General features: G+C 39.7%; 1 protein-coding gene across 1 annotated transcript in view; it reads left to right on the plus strand.

Moving 5' to 3' along the window:
* Positions 1-19,994, plus strand: part of PRRC1 (proline rich coiled-coil 1) — a 51,952-nt gene extending 31,958 nt beyond the window's left edge. Inside the window, exon 10 of the mRNA XM_047778544.1 lies at positions 16,651-19,994. Within this exon, the coding sequence (XP_047634500.1) occupies positions 16,651-16,860 (210 nt within the window). The 3' untranslated portion in view covers positions 16,861-19,994. The remainder of the gene's footprint in view (positions 1-16,650) is intronic.
* The last annotated feature ends 4,618 nt before the right edge of the window (positions 19,995-24,612 follow it).

Below are 24,612 nucleotides of genomic sequence, written 5' to 3' on the forward strand. Positions count from 1 at the left end.
ACGAAGGAGGCAAGAATGGAGAAAAGTCAGTCTCTTCAATAAGTGGAGCTGGGAAAACTGCACAGCTACATGTAAAACAATTAAATTAGAATACTCCCTAACACCATATGCAAAAATAAAGTCAAAATGGATTTAAGACCCAAATGTAAAACCAGATACTATAAAATTTCTAGAGGGAAACAGGGTCAAAACAGTCTTTGATATAGTTAAAGCTGTGTCTGTTTTGGATGTCTCTCTTAGAATAATGGAAAGAAAAATGAAAATGTAAAAGTGGGGCAGGGCCTATTTAAACTTAAAAGTTTTTGCACAGCAAAGGGAACAAAAAGCCTATGGAAACGGAAAATATTTGCAAATGAAGCAACTGGCAAGGGACTAATCTCCAAAATAAACCAACAACTCATACAGCTCAATATAGAAAAAAAATTTTTTTTAAATGGGCAAAAGAGCTAAAAGACATTTCAACAAAGAAGACATGTAGGTGGGCATTAGGCACATGAAAAGATGCCCAAAGCCTCAACATCACTCATTACTAGAGAAATACAAATCAAAACCACAGTGAGCAGAGACAGGATCAAGATGACAGAGGCATAAACATGGCACTCACCTTTTCCCACAAACTCATAAAAAAAAAAAAAAACAAACTCCATCTACATGTACAGCGAGTTGCACAGAACATCTCCTGAACTCTGGCAGAAGACCTTAAGGCTCCAAAAAGGGCAAGAAGCTCTCCACATAACTGGGTAGAACAAAAGGAAAATAAGAGAGAAAAAGAAATCAGGATGGGATTTCTAGCACTCCTGAGAGGGAGCTGTGAAAGAGGAAAGGAACCCACACCCTGGGAAGCCGCCTAACTGGTGGGGAGATAAGACAAGGTGGAGGGACCTCAAAGCCTCTTAAAGAGAAGAGCATGGCAGTGCACTGAGGAGGACAAAGCAGAGAGCAAGTTGCCCAGACCATGGGTACCACTGCCTGAGATGCTCAGGCAGGGGCTGGGCACTAAGAGGGCTCTGGAGATCACTTCCAGGGAGAGGACTAGAGGGGCTATGTGGAGACAGCCTGATGGGCTGCAGAGCAAAACAACCAAGAGAACCTCAGGAGGCGGTCTGAGCCCAGAAGAGAAGCAAGGTGTCATTGTTGGGGAGGTTAAGAGGAGGAGGGTGGACTGCCATTGGAATACCTTTCTCTGTCGTGCTCGGACTCTTGGAGGGCAGAGATACGTGCAGCAAGGTACTTCATTGCAGGCTACAGGTAATGGGCCCCTCTTGTGCGGTCTGCACGTGGTGGCAGCACCTCTTACACAGGACAAGTGCAACGGGGCACCTTTTGCATGGTCTGCAGGTGGAGAAGGGAAACCACCAGTGATCTCAAACTCCAGAGGTGGGCATGGACCACCACCAATAGGGGTCTGTGAACAGGCACCACATGTGGCCCCAGTCACCTGAGAGGTCACCACAGGGGAGGGCACTGAAACCAAGCACCACCTATTGTTGCTCCCACCTCCCTTGGTGGCAGCAGCAGGGCGGGCACATTCCGTCAAAGGGCCCTGCAACAAGGAGCAGCCTGTGCCACTATCAAGGGCCCAAAAAACAGGCACTACAAGCCATGTCCATTGCCTCCTTCTCTCTAGAAGCATGCACAGCACCCTGTCAAGTGGATAACAGCCTGCACACACTGAGGAAAGAGACAGTGAACATCCAAACCAAAAGCAGCCCTCATGCCAAAAATAAATAGTAAGCTTCACAGAATACCCATTTGGAACTCATGCATATAAATAGCCTTCCAAGACTACAGTAGTTGTTTTTCCTAAATTCACAGGAAAAGAAAAATGTAAGCAAAATGAAGAAGCTCAGGAACCATTCCCAGTTAAGGGCATAGGCGAATGGCCCTGAAGGAGCAAAAAATGAAACAGACCTCTGCAATCTCAAAGATACTGAGTTCAAATTAAGGGTGACTGTGAAGGAATTAAGACCAGATATAAACAGTAATGCGGATGACTTTAGAAAGGAACGAGAAAATTTAAGGAGCCATGAAAATTTGAAAATTCAATAGCAGAGACACAAGCTGAGTTAAAGGCACTGAAGAGCAGAATGAATAATGAAGAGGAACAAATTAGTGACTTGGAAGATAGAATAATGGAAATCACCTGGTCAGGACACCTGACAGGAAACCTAATGAAAAAACATGAAAGCAGTATAAGAGGTCTATGGGGTAATACTAGGTCGGCCAATATATGCTTAATAGGGATTCTGGAAGGAGAAGGAGAAGGAAAGGGGATTGAAAATATATTTGAAGAAATTATGGGTGAGAACTTTCCAAATCTAAAGGAAACAGATACCAAGATACAGGAAGCAAAGAGGGCCCCTAACAAGTTGAACCCAAACAGGCCCACAGCAACACATATTTTAATCAAAATGGCAAAAGTTAAACACAAGAAGAGGGTTCTAAAGGCAGCAAAATGAAAGAGTTGACTATAAGGGAACCCCCATAAGGCTATCAGCTGCTTTCTCTACAGGCCAGAATAGAGTGGCAAGATACATTCAAAGTTCTAAAAGGGAAAATTTGCAGATGAGAATACTCTACCCAGCAAGAATATCATTTAAAATAGAAATAATTTCTCCAACAAACAAAAACTAAAAGAGTACAGCAATGCTAAACCCATTCTAAAAGAAATACTGAAAAGGGCTCCTCTAAATAAAAAAGAAGTAAGAAGAAATAGGATGGATAGAATCACAGTTGGAAAGTAATCAGTTAAATAAGCCAGTATACAGATCTAAAAGAGGGGAGGAAAGGGGGAAAAAAACGACAGTAAACACAAGGAACAGCAAAGGGAAAGACATGCTTAAAAAAGTACATCAAAATCATAAAATTGGGGAAGGAATGTAAGAAAATCTAGACTTTTTTTAAAGAATATGTTTGAGCCAATATGACTATTGGGCTAAAGCAAGCAGGTATATGAAGGGGTTAACATACAGGGCAAATGCAAATCAAAACCAAAAATACATTCAAAAAAACTAAAAAGATGATGACAAAGGCATAAAAGGAAATCATATAACCAAAAAAAGAAAGAAAGGCAAGACATAGAAAATAAGGCTTAAAATGGTAATAAATATATATTTATCAATAATTACCTTAAATGTCAGTGGACTGAATGTTCCAATCAAAAGACATAGAGTGACAGATTTGATTAAAAAAAACAAGAGCCTACAATATGCTGCCTACTAGATACTCACCTTAGGGCAAAGGACACATAAATTGAAAGTGAGGGTATGGAAGAAGATTTTTCATGTGAATGGAAAAGACAGGAAAGCAGGAGTTGCAATACTCAGACAAAATAGGCTTAAAAACAAAGGCCATAAAGAAAGACAAGAAGGACACCATTTAATGATAAAAGGATCCATTCTAGAAGAGGGTATTACAGTCATCAGTAGAGGAGTACCCAAATACAGACAGCAAATACTAACAGACATAAAGAAATTGATGAGAATACAAAAAATAGTAGATTTGAACACCACACTCACTTCAATGGACAGATCCTATAGGCAGAAAATCAATAAGGAAATAGAGATCCTAAATGATACATTAAAAAGTTTGACATTACATCCAAAAAAATCAGAATATACATTCTTTTCAAATGCACATGGAACACTCTCAAGGATTGACCACATACTGAGGCACAAAACTAACCTCAGTAAGTTTGAGTATAGAAATTATTTCAAGTATCTTCTCTCACCACAATGGCATGAAACTAGTAATCAACCATAGGAAAAGAAATGAGGGAAAAAATGACTACATGGAGACTAAACAACATGCTCCTGGAGTTCCCGTTGTGGCGCGGTGGTTAAGGAATCCGACTAGGAACCATGAGGTTGTGGGTTCGGTCCCTGCACTTGCTCAGTGGGTTAACGATCCGGCGTTGCCGTGAGCTGTGGTGTAGGTTGCAGACGCAGCTTGGATCCAGTGTTGCTGTGGCTCTGGCGTAGGCCGGCGGCTGCAGTTCCAATTAGACCCCTAGCCTGGGAACCTCCATATGCCGCGGGAGCGGCCCAAGAAATTGCAAAAAAGACGACAAAAAAAAAAAAAAAAACCATGCTACTAACAAACCAATGGGTTGATGAGGAAATCAAAAGGGAAATTTAAAAATACCTCGAGATGAATAATTTTGAAAACACAACCATTCAAAATCTATGGGATGCCACAAAGAGTTCTTAGAGGGAAGTTCATAACAATATAGGCCTTTCTCAGAAAAGAAGAAAAACCTCAGTTTGACAACTTAACCTACACCTAAAAGAATTAGAAAAAGAAGAACAAACAAAACCTAAAGTCAGCAGAATGACGGAAATCATAAAGATCAGAGAGGGAATCAATATAATAGAGATTAAAAAAACAGAAGAAGAAATCATTAACCAAGTGGTGGTTCTTTGAAAGAATAAAATTGACAAATCTCTGGCCAGACTCACCAACAATAGAGGAAGAACTCAAACTAAGAAAGGAAAAAGGAGAAATCTCAAGGAATACTGCAGAAATAGAAAGAAACCATAAGACAATATATGAACAATTATATGCCAACAAATTTGACAACATAAAAGAAATGGACAACTTTCTAGAGACATAGAGCCTGCCAAAACTGAATCAAGAAGAAAAAGATCAATTGAACAGACTGATCACTAGAAATGAAAGTTGAGTATATAATAAAAACACTCCCTACAAACAAAAGTCCAAGACCAGATAGCTTCCCAGGCAAATTCTACCAAACATACAAAGAACTTAGACCTTCTTAACTTTTCCAAAAGCTTGAAGAAGGAAGAATTCCAAAGACATTCTATAAAGCCACCACCACCCTAATGACAAAACCAAAGATACTACAAAAAAAGAAAATAGAGGCCAATATTTTTGATGAATGTAAACACAAAAATTCAAAACAAAACTGTAGGAGTTCCCGTCGTCAAAACTGACTAGGAACCATGAGGTTGCGGGTTTGATCCCTGGCCTCACCCAGTGGGTTAAGGGTCCAGTGTTGCCATGAGCTGTGGTGTAGGTCACAGACATGGCTCAGGTCTGGTGTTGCTGTGGCTCTTGCATAAGCCAGCAGCTACAGCTCCGATTAGTCCCCTAGCCCGGGAACCTCCATATGCCATGAGTGTGGCCCTAAAAATGAAAGAACAAAAGACCCCCCCCAAAAAAAAAACCAAGTAGAAAACAAAACTTTAGCCAACCAAATCCACAACATATTAAAAAAAAGAAAAAATCATACACCACAACCAAGGGGGATTTATCCCAGGTTCACAGGGATGGTTCAACACATGCAGAAGAATCAACATCTTACACAACATTAACAAAAGAAAAGTTAAAAACTACACGATCATCTCAGTAGGTACAGTAAAGGTATTTCACAAAATCCAACATCCATTCATAATAAATACTCTTACCAAAGTGGGTATAGAGGGGGAGCATACCTTAACACCATGAACACCATTAATGACAAACCCACAGCCAATATAATACTCAATGGAGAAAATCTGCTAAAATCTGGAACAAGGCAAGGTTGCTGACTCTCACCCTCTTTATTCAACATAGTATTGGAAGTCCTAGCCACAGCAGTCGGACATACAAAAGGAAAGGTAACCAAATCCAAAAAGAGAAGAGGTCAAACTATCCTATAGGCAGATGACATGATATGCAGAAAACCCAAAGGACTCCATGCAGACACTTCTTGAACTGATCAATGAATTCAGCAATGTAGCAGGATACAAGATTAACATTCAGAAATTGGTTGCATTTCTCTTTACTAACAAGAAATATTAGAAAAGGAGTATAAAAAAGTACCTTTTAAAATTGCACCCCTAAAATTAAAATACCTAGGAATAAATCTGATTGAGAAGGTGAAAGACTTACATGCTAAGAACTGTAAAACATTAGTCAAGGAAACTAAAGAGGATTCACAGAAATGGAAAGAAATTCCATGCTCCTGTATTGAAAGACCTAATATTCTTAAAATGACCATACTACCTAAAGCAATCTACAGATTCATTGCAATCCCTATCAAATTACCAATGACATTTTTCACAGAATTAGAACAAACCAAAAATTTATATGGAACCATAAAAGACCCAGAATTGCCAAAGCAATCCTGAGGAAAAAAAACCAAGCAGGAGGCATAACTCTCCCAGATTTCAGACAATAATACAAAGCTACAGTAATCAAGACTGTGGTACTGATAGAAAAATAGACATATGGACCAATGGGACAGAATAGAGAACCCAAAAATAAACCCAGACAGCTATGGTCAATTAATCTTCAACAGAGGAGGCAAAAATATAAAATGGGAAAAAGACAGTGTCTTCAGTAAGTGGTGCTGGGAAAATTGGACAGCTGCATGTAAATCAACAGAAGTAGAACACACCCTACACCATGCACAGATAAACTCAAAATGGCTTAAAGTCTTAAGCATAAAGCAAGACCACCATGAAATTCCTAGAAGAGAACATAGGCAAAACATTCTCTCACATCAAATGTACAAATGTTTTCTTAGGTCAATCTCCAGAAGCAATACAAAAAAAAAAAAAAAATAGGGAATTCCCATCTTGGCACAGCAGAAACGAATTAGACTAGTTAACTACAGATAACAAATGGGGATGACGGTTTGGTCTCTTGCCTCACTCAGTGGGTGAAGGATCCAGTGTTGCCATGAGTTGTGGTGTAGGTCACAGATGCAGCTCAGATTCCTCATTACTGTGGCTGTGGTGTAGTCTGGCAGCTGCAGGTCTAATTCAAGCCCTAGCCTGGGAACTTACCTACGCCGCAAGTAAGTCCCTAAAAAGCAAAATAAATAAATAAATAAACCACTGGTACCTAATCAAACTTTAAGGCTTTTGCACAGCAAAGAAACCATTAAAAAAAAAAAAGTCAATTTATGGAGTGGGAGAAAATAGTTGCAAATGATGCAGCTGATAAGAGCTTCATCTCTAAAATATACACACAGCTCAGCCAGCTCAACATCAAAACAATAAACAACCCAATTGAAAAATGGCCAGAAGACCTGAATAGACATCCAAAGAAGACATACAGATGGCCAACAGGCATATGAAAAAGGCTCAGCATCACGAATTATTAGAGAAATGCAAATCAAAACTACAATGAGCTACCACCTCACATTGGTCAGAATGGTCATCCTTAGTAAGTCCTCAAATTACATATGCTGTAGAGGGTGTGGAGAAAAGGGTTCCCTCCTACACTGTTGATGGGATTTACGTTGGTACAGCTGCTATGGAAAACAGTATGGAGGTACCTCAGAAAACTAAATATAGAGCTACCATGTTTTCCAGCAATCCCACTTTTTTTGAAAAAGATACATCTACCTGTATGTTCATTTGCGTGCTATTCTCAGTAGGCAAGACATGGCAACAACCTAGATGTCCATCAACAGATGAATGGATTAAGAAGATCTGGTACATATACACAATGGAATACTACTCAGCTATAAAAGGGAACAAAATAATGCCATTTGCAGCAACATGAGAGCAACTAGAGACTCTCATACTAAGTGAAGTAACTCAGAAAGACAAATACATATGACATCACTTATATCTGGAATCTAACATGTGGCACAAATGAACCTATCTATGGAAAAGAAACAAACTCATGGACATGGAGAATAGACTTGTGGTTGCCAAGTGGGAGGGGGAGGGATTGGGATGGACTGGAGTTTTGGGATAGTAGATGCAATCTGTTGCATTTGGAGTAGATAAGCAATGAGGTCCTGCTGTATAGCACAGGGAACTATATCCAGTCACTTGTGATGGATCACAATGGAGGATTATGTGAGAAAAAGAATGTATATATAACTGGGTCACTTTGCTGTACAGCAAAAATGGACAGAACATTGTAAATCAACTATAATAATTTTTTAAATTAAAAAAACCACAATGAGGTACCATCTCGCACTAGTCAGAATGGCCATCATTAAAAAATCTATGAATAACAAATGTTGGAGAAGGTGTGGAAAAAAGGAACCCTCCTACACTGTTGGTAGGAATGTAAATTGGTGCAGCCACTATGGAGAACAGTATAGAGATTCCTTAAAAAAACAAAAAAAGAGTTACTGGGGAGTTTCTGCTATGGTGCAGCAGGTTAGGAATCTGTCATTGTCTCCGTGGGTTTGATACCTGGTCTGGTGAAGTGGGTTAACAATCGGATGTTGCTGTAGCTGTGGCTCGGATTTGATTCCTGCCCTGATAACTTCATGTGCCATGGGTGCAGCCAAAACAAACAAAAAATAGCATTACCATATGATCCAGCAATCTCACTCCTGAGCATATACCCAAAAAAGATGAAAGCAGCAATAGTTACTGTAGCCAAGACATGGAAGCAACATAAATGTCCATAGAAGAATGGATAAAGATGTGGTACATATATACACTGGAATATCACTCAGCCATGAAAAAGAATGCAGTAATGCCATTTGCAGCAATACGGATGGACCTAGAAATTTTCATACTAAGTTACAAGAGAAAGATAAACATCCTGTGATATCACTTACATGTTAAAAAATGACACAAATGAGGGGGAGGGGAAAGGTGTGGGGTTAATAAATGCAAACTGTTGCTTTTGGAATGGATTAGCAATGAGATCCTGCTGTGTGGCACTGGGAACTATGTATACTCACTTATGATGGAGCATGATAATGTGCGAAAATATAATGTGTACATGTGTGTGTAACTGGGTCACCATGCTGTACAGTTGGAAAAAAATTGTATTGGGGAAATAAGTATTAAAAATAATAATTTAAAAAATGTAGTTCAGTGTAAAAAATGATACAAATGAACTTATTTAGAAAACAGAAATAGACTCACAGACATAAAAAACAAACTTATTGTTACTAAAGGGAAAAGTCTGAGTTAAGGGATAAATTGAGTTTGTGATTAACAGATACACACTACCATAGAGACACACTACCATATATACAATAAGTAACTTATTATATGTAAAATAGATAACAAGTTCCTACTGTATAACAAAGGGAAGAACTATATTCAGTATCTTTTAATGACCTGTAATGGAAAATAATCTAAAAAAGAAGAGAGGCATATATATATATAACTCAATCACTGTGCTGTACACTTGAAACGAACACAAAATTGTAAATCATCTGTACTTCAATTAAAAAAAAAAGTGGTGGTGTCAGAAGTACAGTATATGGCATCATACTTTCAGGCATGGGGTATAATCAAGCCAAGAGACAGTATCATCTCTTCCTCTGAGCTTCCCCCTCCCCCTTTTTTTCCCCTTTTCTCTACTTATACCCAAACTTTTCCACCTTTGGAAGGGGCACTAGGTTCAGCCAGTGTGCTGGTCTAGATTACTCTAATAATACTAGTAGATCAAGTGCCCCCCGCCCCCATCCACTTCTACTCAGATCAGGTAAGGTGACAGGTGCAGACATGTGGGCTGTCTTTACCACCTGGCCACTAGCTACAATCACCATCAGATGCAATTTTGCCAGATGGAGTGAAGGCACATCTTACCACATAGGCCCTTAGGAATTGTAACAAAGATTGAAAACATAGTTACAGTTTCTGTTTCCTGCCCTTGTATTTCTGACTCTGGTCGCTACATCAGAGTAGGAAAAACAAGCATTGAGGTGGTCTGTGGAAGAAAGGAAAAAAAAGATTATACCAGTGTCCTCCTGCCTTGGCAAGCATTACATAGTTATACTAGCATCCTGCCCAGATCCACCAGAATGATGTTGGGCTCTGTCCAGTGCGGACAGTCCTGGCTCCCCCCATCATGCTGAGTGCAAGCACTCACTCCTCAAGTGCTGTAAGCTGGCCTTTATGCCTTTATTCTCTCTGCCACCCCCTGCCCACCCCGTTTTAGACAGCCGGTGTCTTCCCTGCCTGTTCCACTTCTCTACCAGACAAGTACCCTGAGGGGATCTCTCTGCCCACTGCTGGACGTTATAAGCTGTAAAGTTGTGTTCCATGCTCTGAGGAAATGATACTCAGCTGTCCAGATCAGTGCACTGTCTTCTGTTCCAACCTGATTTGCCAGCTACATTCAGGGCTCTCCCAACAGGCAGTCTACCGCATAGCCACCTGCAATGTTTATCTTTTGTGCTGACAGAACAGTTCTTACTGGCATTTTGTGCCTCACAGCATACAAAGGACTGTGTCTAGATTCAGCCCATCTCTGCATTGCTGTGCTACCCGTGAATCCACTTACTTCATGGCACAGGTGGCCGTCTTAAGGGAGCATGTGAGTTTTCTGCTTGTGAATTCCATTCACCTTCCAAACCTGGAAATGGGTTCTTGTGATGGGCATCAGCATGTCCAACTTTAATGTGTCCCTCAAGTTCCCACAGTGATGTCAGCAGGGCTGTGTGTCCCATTCGGGTATCCTTTTAATAGGCCAGGTGTCTCTTGCCTCCTGCCTGACTACATGGCCAGACGACTGGCTACTGCCCATGAGTCACTAAAAATCAGAAGATAAGGGATTTTATGACACATTAGTTCTTTCTTTACTGCTGGGAAAAGAAGTTGCAGTGCAGCTTTACTGAGCTGACCCGTTTTTACCCTCCTCAGAGAGGTGGAGTTCCCAATAATACGTTATTCATTCACCCTGGAACTGCCATCCACAAACAAGCAGCTCTTTGTTGTGCAGTTGAGAGCCTTTCACAGGCTACTGTCCCAGTGGCATTTGGTTCCAGCAGCTCCACAGGTAACTCCAAAGTCTGTCCTACAGGAAAAAGACTGCTCAGGAGTGTTTTCTTGTATTCCCCAGGCAGCATGATCCTGTGTTCCATATTGTGATGGAACTATTCTGTGCTTAGGGTGTTTGTCCAGCATCATCCCAGACATTATGAGTATTTCATGTTTCAAGATCATCTTATGTTCTATAGGAGTAGCTTTACTTAATAATGTCCAAATATTGTATGTGTCATTTATATGTAGAATCTAAAATATGGCACAAATGAACCTATCTGCAAAATAGAAACAGACCACGGACATGGAAAACAGACTTGTGGTTGCCAAGGGAAAGGAGGGAGCCAGTAGGATGGACTGGGAGTTTGGAGTTAGTAGATACAAACTATTACATTTAGGATAGATAAGGAATGAGGTCCTACTGTATAGCACAGGGAACTATAGCCACTTTTCTGGAATAGACCATGATAGACGATATTATTTTTAAAAAAAGAATGTATATATGTGTATGACTGAGTCACTTTACTGTACAGCAGAAATTGGCACAACATTGTGAATCAAATATAATTTTTGTTGTTGTTGTTGTTGTTGCTATTTCTTGGGCCGCACCCACGGCTTATGGAGGTTCCCAGGCTAGGGGTCGAATTGGAGCTGCAGCCACCGGCCTACGCCAGAGCCACAGCAACGCGGGATCCGAGCCGCGTCTGCAACCTACACCACAGCTCAGGGCAACGCCGGATCGTTAACCCACTGAGCAAGTGCAGGGACCGAACCCGCAACCTCATGGTTCCTAGTCGGATTCGTTAACCACTGCGCCACAACGGGAACTCCATAATTTAAAAAATCAAATTAACAACAATGTCCGTGGCTGGTAGTAAACACCCCTCACACAGAAATTCTTGAGTTTAAAGCCCAAGCAGTCGTTGCTGGGAAGCACTGGAAAATTTTTGCCATAGGCTTAGCCTGCGCTCTTCATAGGACTATGGGGAGAGAATTTCGTCCCTCCCAGCATTCCAGCTTCTGTTCCACATAGCGTGGGCTCAGACAGTCTTACTTGTTCCATGTAGCATGTCCAGTTAATGTTTGAAGGGTAGATTTCTGTGTCCACCCCAAAACAGTCAGTCCACATAAAACCTGTTCACACATACAGTTCTCCTCCTTATTGAAATTCCATCATCACTGTGTTCCTCACTGTAGCCCCCAGGAAGACTTCATCCACAAGCCTTGGTTTTGTAATACACTGGGGAAGTGTTCCCTAGCCAGACATAATGTCCATCCATGTAAAGGAGACACAACGTCTTTATCTTATACTTGCTTAAACATGCAGCTTTCATAATCCTGTCAACCATTACATTTTTATTTTCTTCCAGTCTAATTGTAGCACACATCAGGCCTTCACCAGCAGACTTTGGTAACACAGCTCAAGGAACTCCTCCACCCCTGACCGTTAGACCCACTCTTGTGCATAAGTCTCTTTCCAGTTAGGCCTTGAGCCAAGACCTTGGCCCTTTTGTCATTCTTTATCTTGATTAACCTGCTTCGCCACTGCCCCAATTGATTGCTGGTCAAATTTTTCATTGTAATATCTACCTTCACATTTTAAAATTTTGTGACAATGATAAATAAAGCAGACATATTTGCGACCCTTTAATTTATTTGGGGAACCAGCATGGAATCCTTTGGCCCACCCAACCTTTGGTAGTTCTGTGTTAAAACATAACCCTACCAGTGTCTGTTTTGTTCTTCTATTTCTCAATACCCATCTAAAGACCTCCACTCTGCTAGGGTAAGTCCTGTCAATCTCTTCTTTCTGATTCCTCTTTGTTTCATTCCTAACTTTTAAAATTTCCCCCAATTGGGAAGAGTCCCTTGACTGTCCTATGGGCCTCTCTCGATTTTATTGTTAATCTATTAGCATCTGTAAGACTCAGGTAGGGAAGCTGAGACAGTGAATTTGGTAAGACTTCCTGAACTGTTTTTTTTTTTTTTTTTGGTTTTGCAACAGTAAGGTTATGGGGTGTCCATGTTAAAGGAGCCCCCAACCACAGCATTTACGATGACCTGAGTAATAGGAATATTCACCAGGTGAATATCCCAGTCATCATAAAGCTTGTCCCTTTTGGCTTGCATAGGAAGCATATCAGCTGCTTCATCCAGGATGTTCTACTTGGCATTTATAAGGGCATGATGGACAGACGCCCCCCCCCCCCGCCCCCAAGGTAAAGAGAACTTACAGCATTTATCTAGTCCACCAGACTGGCTGTTCCTTTAGGAATAATCTCCTGTGAGTCTGGACCATACAAAGCCACCACTGATTGTTCCACAATGAGCTATGAATCCTGCATCAATACAAACATGCTATTCCATTCTGCAGCATCCATAACCAAAGACCAGCTCCTAAACCTCTTATTCTCATAATCCATTTAGTAGTGGATTCCTCAGGAACCACTAATGAATCCACAAAATGATAGAGCTTCTCCATACTGTACCCTCTGGTTTTGGCCTTCTTCCACAGTGACTATCTTCTTAGTGACCAGAGGTCTTAGAGGTACTTTCTGTGGTCCCTGAATAATTTTTACTTTGAGGGGGTGACTTTGGGGCTAGTCGCCAAACACATTGACTAAAATCTGAGACTGGTCTATCATTAAGGCCCAAAAGAGCATTTTCTTTTAGTTTAGCTGTTGTAGATAACACTAACCAAGAGATTGAATATTTAGCCTTTTGTGTTGTTTTTTAATTTTCATTTCTTTATGCATTCAGTGAACCAGCTCCCCATGTACTGGGCACATCTCTAAATCCCATTAGTACCTTTTTTACCTTTAGGAATTTATTGTGTGCTCCATATCACAGGTGACCACCCAGAAATCAAGTTTCTCATCCCCCATTCTCTCAGCCATTCTTCCCAAACCACATGTTTCTGTAAGCCAGCGTCATTCTTACAGGTATCACTTATGACACCAACTGTTTAGGTTTTAAACCCAATTCTGATGTTTGGGAGGGGTTTCTCCATACTACCATGAAATTCTAGGACATTAGGTGGCTATACTATAATCCAGTTCTAACGTTATCTACCAGGAGATAGAATCAGACCCCACAGAGGGAAGGCTCAGTCTCACAATACTGCCCCCCACCCCAAGTAGCAAACCCAGGTTGTCATCAGAGCTCCTCATGTACCTGCTATAGATTTGGGGTTCCAGTTGCCACTCTGCAAATCCTCACATGTTTGCCAGCCTGGAAGCTCTCCTCATCCTCACCTTCTAAGTTTTTAATGGAGGCTTTGTTACACAAGAATGACTTGATTCATCTTCCAGCCACTCTCCCCTCCCTAAAGGTTGGGTAGGGTAGGGGTAGTGAATGGGGCTGGACCTTGCAACTCTAAGGAAAGGGGTGGTTCACTTGGCCACCAACCCCTATCCTTAGGTTACCTGAGGTTTTCAGAAGTTGCCTCATTAGCATAACAAAAGATGTCTTTAGAAGGCTCCTATACTTAGGAAGTTCTAGGGAGCTCTGTGCAAGAAACTGAGAAAGATAAGCATGTATCTTATTGTGAGTTTCAGTATCTTTGTTTTTCTCCTGATATATACCCAGGAATGGGATTACAAGATCATATGGTAGTTTTTTAGTTTTTTGAAATTATCTCCATACTGTCCTCCATAGTGGTTATACTAATTTACATCTCCAAGAACAGTGTGAGAAGGTTCCTTCTTCTCCATTCATCCTCTCCAGCATTTATTTTTTGAAGACTTTTATGTTAGTCGTCTGACTGGTATGAGGTGGCACCTCATTGTAGTTTTGATTTGCATTTCTCTAATACCAGTGTTGAGCATCTTTTCATGTGCTTGATGGCCATCTGTATGTCTTCTTCGGAGAAACATCTTTTTAGATCTTCTGCCCATTTTTGGACTGGGTTGTTTTGTGTTTTTGACATTGAGTTGTATGAACTGTTTGTATACTTTGGAAATTAATCCCTCATCAGTAGCATTGTTTGCAAATATTTTCTCCCATTCCGTAGGCTGTCTTTTCGTTTTGTTTATGGTTTCCTTTGCTGTGCAGAAGCTTTTAAGTTTAATTAGGTCTCACTTTTTTATTTTTGTTTTTATTTCCCTTACTCTGAGATACATCCAAAAAGATATTGGGGTGATTTATGCCAAAATTTTTCTGACCATGTTTCTATCTAGGAGTTTTATAGTGTCTGATTCTACATTTAGGCCTTTAACCATTTTGAGTTTATTTTTGTGTATGGTGTTAGTATGCTAATTTCATTCTTTTACATGTAGCTGTCCAGTTTTCCCATCGCCACGTATTGAAGAGACTGACTTTTCTCCATTGTATATTCTTGCCTCCCTTATTGTAGGTTAACTGACCATATGTGTATGGGTTTATTTCTGGGCTTTCTGTCCTGTTCCATTGATCTGTATTTCTGTTTTTGAAATACAGAAATACAGATCTGTTTTTGTATCAGTACCATACTGTTTTGATGACTGTAGCTTTGTAGTATAGTCTGAAGTCCAGGCGCCTGATTCCTCCAGCTCTATTTTTATTTCTCAAGATTGCTTTGGCTATTTAGAGTCTCTTGTGTTTCCACATGAGTTTTTAAATTATTTGATCTAGTTCTGTGGAAAATGCTGCTAGTAATTTGATAGAATTGCATTGACTCTGTAGATTGCTTTGGGTAGTATAGTCATTTTGACAGTACTGATTCCTTCAATCCAAGAACACATGCAGTATATCTTTCCATTTGCTTGTGTCATCTTCAGTTTCTTTCATCAACATCTTACAGTTTTTGGAGTACACGTCAAACATAATGTGAAAAGATATATGTAACCCAGTATTCATTGCAGCACTATTTACAATACCCAAGACATGGAAGCAACCTGAATGGTTATCAACATATGAATGAAAAAGAGGTAGTGTACACACATACACACACACAGCTGAGTATCATTCAGCCTTAAAAAAGAATGAAATAATGCCATTTGCAGCAACATGGATAAATCTGGAGATTATCATACTAAGTGAAATAAGCCAGACAGAGAAAGACAAGTATCATATGATACCACTCATATTAGAAATCTAAAAAAAAAATGATACAAATGCACTTATTTACAAAACAGAAATAGACTCACAGATTGAAAACAAACTTATGGATACCAAAGGGGAAGGTGTGGGGAGAATAAATCAGGAGTTTGGGGTTAAAATAGACCCACTACTATATACAAAACAGATAACCAACAAGGACCTACTGTATAGCACAGGGAGCTATACTCAATATCTTATAATATCCTATAATGGAAGAGAATATAAAAAAGAATATATATATATACAGTGTAACTAAATCACTTTTACGCCTGAAACTAATACCCATTGTAAATGAACCTTATTTCAAAAAACATTTTTTAAATAAGTCATAGTATCACAAACATGATATTCTGATCAAGAAGGATTTGTCCCAGGAATGGCCAAATGGTTCAAACAGTAGTGAATCAGTTTATGTAGGTGAATACATGAACAGATTAAAGGAGAAAAATGATTTCTCCTTTGGAGTTCAAAAGTATTTGCTAGAGATAACAACCATGCTAGTACCTTTTACCTAATTAGGATTAGAAGGGTATCAATAACCAGAAGTGATGATGAATAGAGAACTAAAATGGAAGCGCTCTGACACTGAGCTTTGATAAGTATCATTAGGTTTAAGGGCTGTATTGTGTTTAAATAGCAAAATGAGCTCAGTGTTTCTCATTTTAAACCAAGTAGATGTGTGCAGTACTGTTTTGATTTTTTCATAGCCTGTAACTTCATACAGTTGCCAGCATAGTTCATAGTTGTATCTTGCAGGGTTTGTCATAATCTGTATTAAAAGTATCCTGAGAGACTTTGAAATGTCATTTACAATGTAGTTACTACCAGTGATATTTTTTAATGTATTGAAAATATCAATTTCTTTCTTCCTCAGGCTCAAAGTCTGACTCCCCAAGACTACAGTCTGAGGTGGTCAGGCCTTTTGGTGACAGTGGGCGAAGTCCTGGAGAAGAGTTTACTAAATGTCAGCCGGACTGATTGGCACGTGACTTTCACGGGCATGTCTCGTCGGCAGATGATCTACAGCGCAGCCAAAGCTATAGCGGGCATGTATAAACAGCGCCTGCCCCCGAGGGCCATGTGAGAGGACTGATCTGGGTACTGAGGCTGGCTCACCTGAGGTGCTGGTGGAGGAGAGATGGGCCCTTCTTAAACCGGACAGCTTCAGTCAGTCTAACCAGCCTGATGACTTTCTTGCAGGCTGCAGTTTTTCTTTCCTAGAAAGTCATGGTGTCATTCCAGTAGATGAAAAGAAGCAGATCCTTTTTATGATTATATAATTACACGTACCATAGTTCTCAAAAAATTTATAAATATTTTTATAGGGTAATTTAATATACCAAATTTATAAGGTGCAAATTCATGTGCTAAGATATTTAACGTAATGATATGGACTTGATTGTTTTGTTTTTAAGGAATCGTTGACTAAAGAACATGTTTACTAAATATTGTTTAAAAGCATTGTTTCTTTTAACTCATGATTAATATCTTGCCTGTCAGTCTTTGAAGCTTTTTGTGTGTGCCCATGATCACAGGTCTGCCCCTGGGCAGTCTAAGACACCTACTAGCATGGGATGGTGCACTCTTCTCTGCATCTTTTTAACATGGGCTAGAATGATGGAGTTGATCATTTTGTTTTTGGTCATCTTGTTATACACCAAGTCTGAAAATTTCTTTTTTTTTTTTTCTTTTTAAGAAAGTTTTAGCATTGCACATTCACACTCTATGATGAACATTGAGGTAATTCTTTATTCATTGCTGTATGACAGCTAAGTGGCAAACCATTCAAATATATTTAAATCAGAAGCACATGCATTATTTTTGTATGGTAAAGGTCATATACAGTGCTTTCAAGTAAGCTGACAATAGCCATTATTTCTGCTATGATGCATTTTCCCAACCAAAATAGAGAAATTTTGAGAGGGAATTACTTTGTTGTTTATAGGATTGTATGGGTCTTAATTTACGGTTACTTAGTTTGCCTTAAACAGTGCTTTTGTAATTGTGTGCCGTTCTGCCTTTACTTTTTATGGAAGTTTTCAAAGAAACTATTTTATAGTCAATCTGGTTTATTTAATCCGTTTTGTTTGTATTTAATGAAAGCTTCTTTTTCTCCCAAATAATATATTTTACCATTTTTGAATTTATATAAATCAGAAATAAATAGTTCATCATACACTTCTGAACTCTTAATATGAAAGTTCAAATAACTTTTTAAGATAGTTTCTTACATAAATGTAATTTAATTTTTATTTACTCTTCTGTACAACTCTTCAATTGTATAGCACACAGCACAATCTTAGAAAAAATTTGAAGGTGTTGCAGCTCTTTTCTTATACTGTCATTACATGTCATGTTTGCTTGGTATTTAAATATTATTTCAAGAACTTATTTCATTTCTGCTATTTTTTTTTAACCCGAGAGTGAGGAGAATGTGTTAATTTTGCATCTGTGTTATGTGTTAATTTCTAAGCACTGTATAATGATTGTTTAGTGCAGTTCAGACTTCTGTGTCATCAAAGGTAGTGGGAGAGAGAAGAGAGATGTGGCCAGTTGCTATAGCATAATAGGGACTGAATACTTATTTTTCTTCTTCATTGGTATTTATGCAACAGTTCATCTGTGTTTTCTCCATCTTTCATGAATAAGAGAAGCCTGCCTTTCTCTACATTTGTTTCTATCCTTTATTTTAAAAAGCTACCATTTTCTGACAGTATTTTATCATGGCATTGGCCTGGTGCCACATCACTGTTAGGAATGAAGGAATGTATGCCCATACTTAGTATTTCTGCTCTTTTCCCTCCTACTATAGGGAAATTTTACTCATCTTAAAAAAATCAGTTTTAATTTTTTTGCTTTACCAAGTCTCAAATACCCAGTGGATGTTTTTGAGGGTTGTTTTTACAGAGTCGTATACATCGATATCCCATTAAAGGATGATCTTCCTGGAATCTCCAAATAGCAAAGGCAGAGTTATTCTGTGGCTTGATTGCAGATAGCTTTCCTGCACTCCATAATTTGTTCTTTGCTGGTGGGTGAGGACCAGGGAAGGGCAGGTGGAAAAGAAATACACAGTCTCCTTCTGGCCTCTTATTCCTTTTTTGGCCCAGAAGCTATCTTTGAGTGGTATCAGTACATGACTAACTCTACCTGCTTGACTTTCCTAGCCTTTTGTTTATTTTTTCATTCTTAGAGTTCCCTCTTGTACAAGGGGCAAGAAAAGTAACTCATCGTCTCTCACACACACCATGGCAGCCGTTAGCCAGGCAGTCTCTTCCTGTTGGTATTTTGGCACAAGAGGTGCTGGTTATTATTCTAAGGCCATGGCTCCCTTCACCAGTCATCCAGCTGCCCCTGTTCTTTTCCTGCTTGTTTCCTTCTAACTCCCACACTAGCATTTTTTAGAGAAAGTTGAGGTGGGAGCTATTTGCTTTTTTGTCCCTCAAGCTTCTTGGGACAAACCTATCTTGAACTTGGTTCTCTGCCACTACCTTTTTGGTCGTGTTCTTGTTTTGTTTTGTTTTTCTTTTGACGTGCTCCTAGAACTACTTACTGAATATGCTAAGCCTGTACACTTTTTGTTTTGGGTAAGTAGTACGAAAGAGAACAGGAAAAAAATGGAGGAAGAGTCATTTACTATCAGCCTCTGCTGACAGGAGGTACTCAGATCAGTCAGTCCAGTATGATCCTGTTATTAAGCTCATCAGGTAAGCCTGGGCCTCAGACTTCTGGCTTGAGGCAATACCAGTAATTTTGCCTCCTAAATCTCTTATTTTTACTTTCGCATTCTTTGTTCTTCTTTCTCTCAAGGATTAATGACATAGAAAATTAAGATGAATGGATAGAGATAAAATGATAGTATGATGGTAAGTATAAGTAGCTATCAGGACAGATCAAATTGTGTTATGTACATCAATTAGCAATTATGCAAATTAGTAACATACTCAGGGTCAACTAAATTAGTTTAGGATGTTGTTGAATTTACATTGTTACTTGGCTAGAAGAAATTCTGAACAGGAATTTGTGTTCTGTGAAAGCAAATTGGTAATATTCTATGTTCTGAAAGATGTTGGGTTATGCATAAGTTAAGAAACCTGGATTTTTACTCGTAGAATATGTTATTCTTTTTAAAATACTATGCAGGATGATGTATTGGATAAAACCAGTTTTGTATGTATGTAAATATGTCATGAATAAATAATACCTTATTTCCCAAAAGTGTACAGTGATTTTTTTAAGTGGTAATCATATTAAGTTATATTAGAAGGACTAATATTCCTTTTTGTCTCAACTGGCTACTGGCATTCTTAGGGAATAGCTACATCGAACACCATCTTTCAGGTGGAATTGTAACATTCAAAGACAATTTGACCCTTGAACAGTGTGGGTTTAGGGGTCCTGATCTCTTTTCCAGTCCAAAGTCCATGTATAACTTTACACTTAGCTCTCCATCACCATCATTCTGCATAGCAGGTCAACCAACCATTGGTCATGTACTGCATGTTTGCTGGGGAAAAAAAAAAATTATGTGTATAAGTGGACCTGCACAGTTTAAACCCATGTTGTTCAAATGTGTTCTGTGTACCAGAGTTGCTAACTTCAAAGTTAAAAAATTACAAATATTTGGGGGAGAGGATTCTTTGGAGAAATATGTTAAGGCCCATGTTCATAAGGAGACTCTCTGGTGCTGAATTTAATTTACTCTTGACCTCCAGGAGTATCTTCTTTAATATATATAATTCATTATTCTTGTTGCTATTCTGAGCCTATATGATTCCAGGATGAAGGATTTTTCTTTTGCTTTTGTTTGTGTGTTGGAGGGGGGTGTACTTGCCAAAAGACCATAGAATATTGACTTGGGAGTTTTGTTTGCCAAAAGATAAAAATAATATTTTTGATAGACTAAATGTAGTTTAGGGCCCAAGAAAAGCCCTTTTATTTTATTTATTTTTAAAGAAAAGCCCTTTTAAATTATACTTTGTTTCAAAATTAACTGGAGGAGGGAAAAAAAAAGTTTGGCAACAGAAACAAAATCAGCTACAGAAGGAGACAGGTCAGAGAGGGATGAATTGGAGGTTTGGGACTGGCATATGTACAATGGAGTATATGGAATGATTGACCAATGGGGCCCTGCTGTATAATACAGAGCACTCTACCCATAATTCTGTGATAATCTGTGTGAGAAAAGAATCTGAAAGAGAACAGATGTGTGTATATGTATAACTGAATCACTTTGTTGTATAGCAGAAATTGTCACATTTTAAATCAACTACATTAAAACTTTAAAAACTGAAAAAGAGATACCTCTGGCCTGACATTGCTATCTGATTACTTCTGCCCTCTTTATTTGGAGACTGGATTTTGGCTTGCAAATATCCTGCTTATTGTATACACATCCAGTTTTCCCTAAAGCAAATAAAATAAACCCAAATATATATATTTTTAAAGGAAATTTAAAAACAAGTCTGGGAGTTCCCATTGTGGCGCAGCAGAAATGAACCCAACTAGGATCCTTGAGGATGCAGGTTTGATAGCTGGCTTTGCTCAGTCGGGGATCCCACATTGCTGTGAGCTGTGGTGTAGGCTAGCAGCTTTAGCTCCAATTTGACCCCTAACCTGGGAACTGCCATATGTCACCTGTTCAGCCCTAAAAAGAAAAAAAAAAAATTAAGGCTGAAGGAAATCTTTGAAATTATCCGTAAGAATGAACTCATTTTTAAGGATTTAAAGCAGTAAGAAAGGAAAGAGAAGCTAACATTTATGTGCTAAGTAACTATTGTTAGGCAACTGAGTAGGCACTTATTTTTATTTTTTTAATCTTTTTTATTAGGTTAGAGTTGATTTACAGTGTTGAGTCAACTTCTACTGTATAGCATAGTGACCCAGTCATACATACATAAATACATTCTTTTTCTCATATTATCTTCCATTATGGTCTATCCCAAGAGACTGGATATAGTTCGCTGTGCTATACAGTAAGATCTCATTGCTTATCCATTCTAATCCATTCTAAATGTAATAGTTGGCATCTACCAACCCCAAACTCCAGTCCACCCCACTTCTTCTCCCCTCCCCCTTGGCCTCCTCTATGTTCATGAGTCTATTTCTGTTTTGTAGATAGGTTCATTTGCACCAGCACTTATTTTTATAGGTGATATAAACCAGCATCATCACGACAAATGAGTTACAGAGATAGAAGTCAAGTAGAATGTGTGACTTGCTAAACCATTCTCTTCTACAACATCCTGAATATCTGCTTTAGGAAGTTATGAGTGAACAAATCTTCTAATGTTAAAAATTTAACTGAATGCAAATTGTAGCGTGAGGACTTCGCCTTAGTATACTTTTAATTTCACAATATTATGATTCAGGAAAAGTATGTTATGCCTTATTTTTCATTTTGGTTTCAGAGGGTTATTTTTGGGCTTTACTGTTGGTATGAAAAAGTATTTGTGGTAACTGAATATTCTAACTCCCCAAATTAAGCAACCATCAACTAGGTTTACCTTTGAGTATCATTTTTAGGAGAAGAGCCAGAATTATTCTTCAAGCAAAGTACTGACCACATACATTTTAAAACATTTTTAAAATACTTTGTGGCTGCTCCAGGATGACACTTGGGGAATCGTGGCAGTTATACGAATCCTGATGCATTCTGTACACACTAATATATTTTAGAGTGAGGTCACCAAGGTGGCAACAAAGATTGTTCCTAACTTTGTCCCCTCTCACAAGAAGGCCAGCCAACAGCTATTCATAGACAAACAACTGCTGAGGGAATCCTTAGCACATGGGGAGAGGCTTAAGCATCTCTTAGCACAGCAGAGACCAAGACAGACCATGTTAGATAGGCAAGTGGGGTAGCCACATGCTGATAGCATTGCCTCTCCCCCAGGCTGGAGCAGCACCATGCTGTGAGCCTATGGTGGAAAAAGTCCGGGAGTGATACCCAGCATCCTCATCATTGTCATTTGCTTCATGGGAGCTGCTACTCTAGTCTCCTCCAATGGACACTGCAGGGGATTCTGCATTGAGAATTGAAAGTGATGGAAAGCCAGGGCAGGGGGCGGGGGGGGCGGTGCAGGGGCACATGCAACAACCAACACTCAGATCTTGGCAGACCAGAGTTCAGACCTGCAGTCCCCAGGTGCCAAGAGAAGCTTGGCTTAACTGCAGAACAAAGTCAGTGGACTGACCAGGGAACTCAGCAGGTTCAGGTCTGATTGGAGTCCTCAAATAAAGAGCCTCAACAGTCCTGGAATCCTCTCTGCCCTAATCTGGGCAGGGGGGCTTAGTCATAGGGCAGCTGACTGCTAAGTGTAGCCCCTGGCCCTTTCTGACCAGAAAGGCTGGCATGAACACATGGAGGCTGCACAGCCCAGCAGACTTGGAGCAGAGAATCAGCAGGCAGAGCAGAGAGTCTGAAGAGCAAAGCCAGTGAGCCTGTTCAGCCAGAGAACCTGGGGACACAGGTCAACTTGAGTCAAGACCACAAAGAGCCATATTGCCCTTGAGATTGGGTCTCCCACTATGCCCAGACAGGGAAACTAATCAGCCCACTCAAAGGGAACTAGCCAGAGCACATGGGAAGCTGTGTTGCCCATCCAAAAACATGCTTACAGTGACAACTGACACAGAGCACAGCCCATGGTTTTCCCCGGAATAAAACCATTGGCCCTACCTGACCAGGGAATTCAGTGCGTAGTAATTCCTGATTCGAATCTCTAGACAACAAGTTGTGCAGGTCCTGGGACCTCACCTGCTTTGCTGCCAGAGCGTGGAAACTAATTCGTAACTTTTGCTGAGTATAGCACCCAATCCTGACTGCCTAGTAAGCCTGACTAGGAAACCCATAACTACAGGGCCCATACTATAGGCTCATTTGGACAGGGGATGAAGCCAGCAGTTCTAGCCAACTATTCTCAACCAGTGGCAGCCCCACCCCAAACCTCAGAGCATGGCAGTGCCCTCATTGCAAAATATAGCAAGAGCAAGCATCGCCTGGCAAAGGATGTTACCAACAGATGTGTCCAGAAACCCAAACTGAGCTGACTGGTGATGAACTTTGTCAGTGGGAACCTTTACAGTCTGGAAGAGGAGACCACTTACTCAAATGCACAGATACCAATGTGAGGAATCAGGGATCACATAAAAGGAAGTAAACATGACACCACCGAAGGAAACTAATACAGATCCAACTCCCTCTCTTCTTTGCCCTCCTCAGACTGGCTGCTGCACTTCTCTCCAAGGCTTTGAGGCTCTCCTCCATCCTGGCTGGTCTCTTTGTCAGTTAGGCACCCCTAGGTGCAGATTGCTTTCCTCTTTCACAGCTCTCTCTCAGGAGTGCTGGTCCCATCCTGATTTTTTTTCCTCTTCTCTCTTTTTTTCTTTTGGTTCAATCCAGTTATGTGGAGGGTTTATTGCCCTTTTTGAAAGTCTGAAGTCTTCTGACAGCGTTCAGTAGATGTTCTGTGTCAATCATTCCACATGTAGATTTATTTTTTTGATACGTTTGTAGGAGAAGGTAAGCCCCATGTCCTACTCCTCAACATCTTGATCCCTTCAGACTTGCAGTTCTCTTAATGGCAAATGCATCTCCAGTATCCTGCATTTGTACCCTCCTCTTCTCATGATTATTGGTTTTGATATCATTTTTATGTCGTTGATTTCCTCCCTTTATTATATATTTGCCTTTACCAGTGATTTCTGAGTTGCTGTTAGAGTGGGTTTAGTATTACTGTGTTCTTTTAATTTTTGCTTACCAGAGAAATCTTTTATTTCTACTATTTTAAATGATAATATTGCTCTGTAGAATAGTCTAGGCTACAAATTTTTC

Source organism: Phacochoerus africanus, chromosome 4, assembly GCF_016906955.1.
Source record: "Phacochoerus africanus isolate WHEZ1 chromosome 4, ROS_Pafr_v1, whole genome shotgun sequence".
In the NCBI taxonomy this organism is placed as follows: Eukaryota; Metazoa; Chordata; class Mammalia; order Artiodactyla; family Suidae; genus Phacochoerus; species Phacochoerus africanus.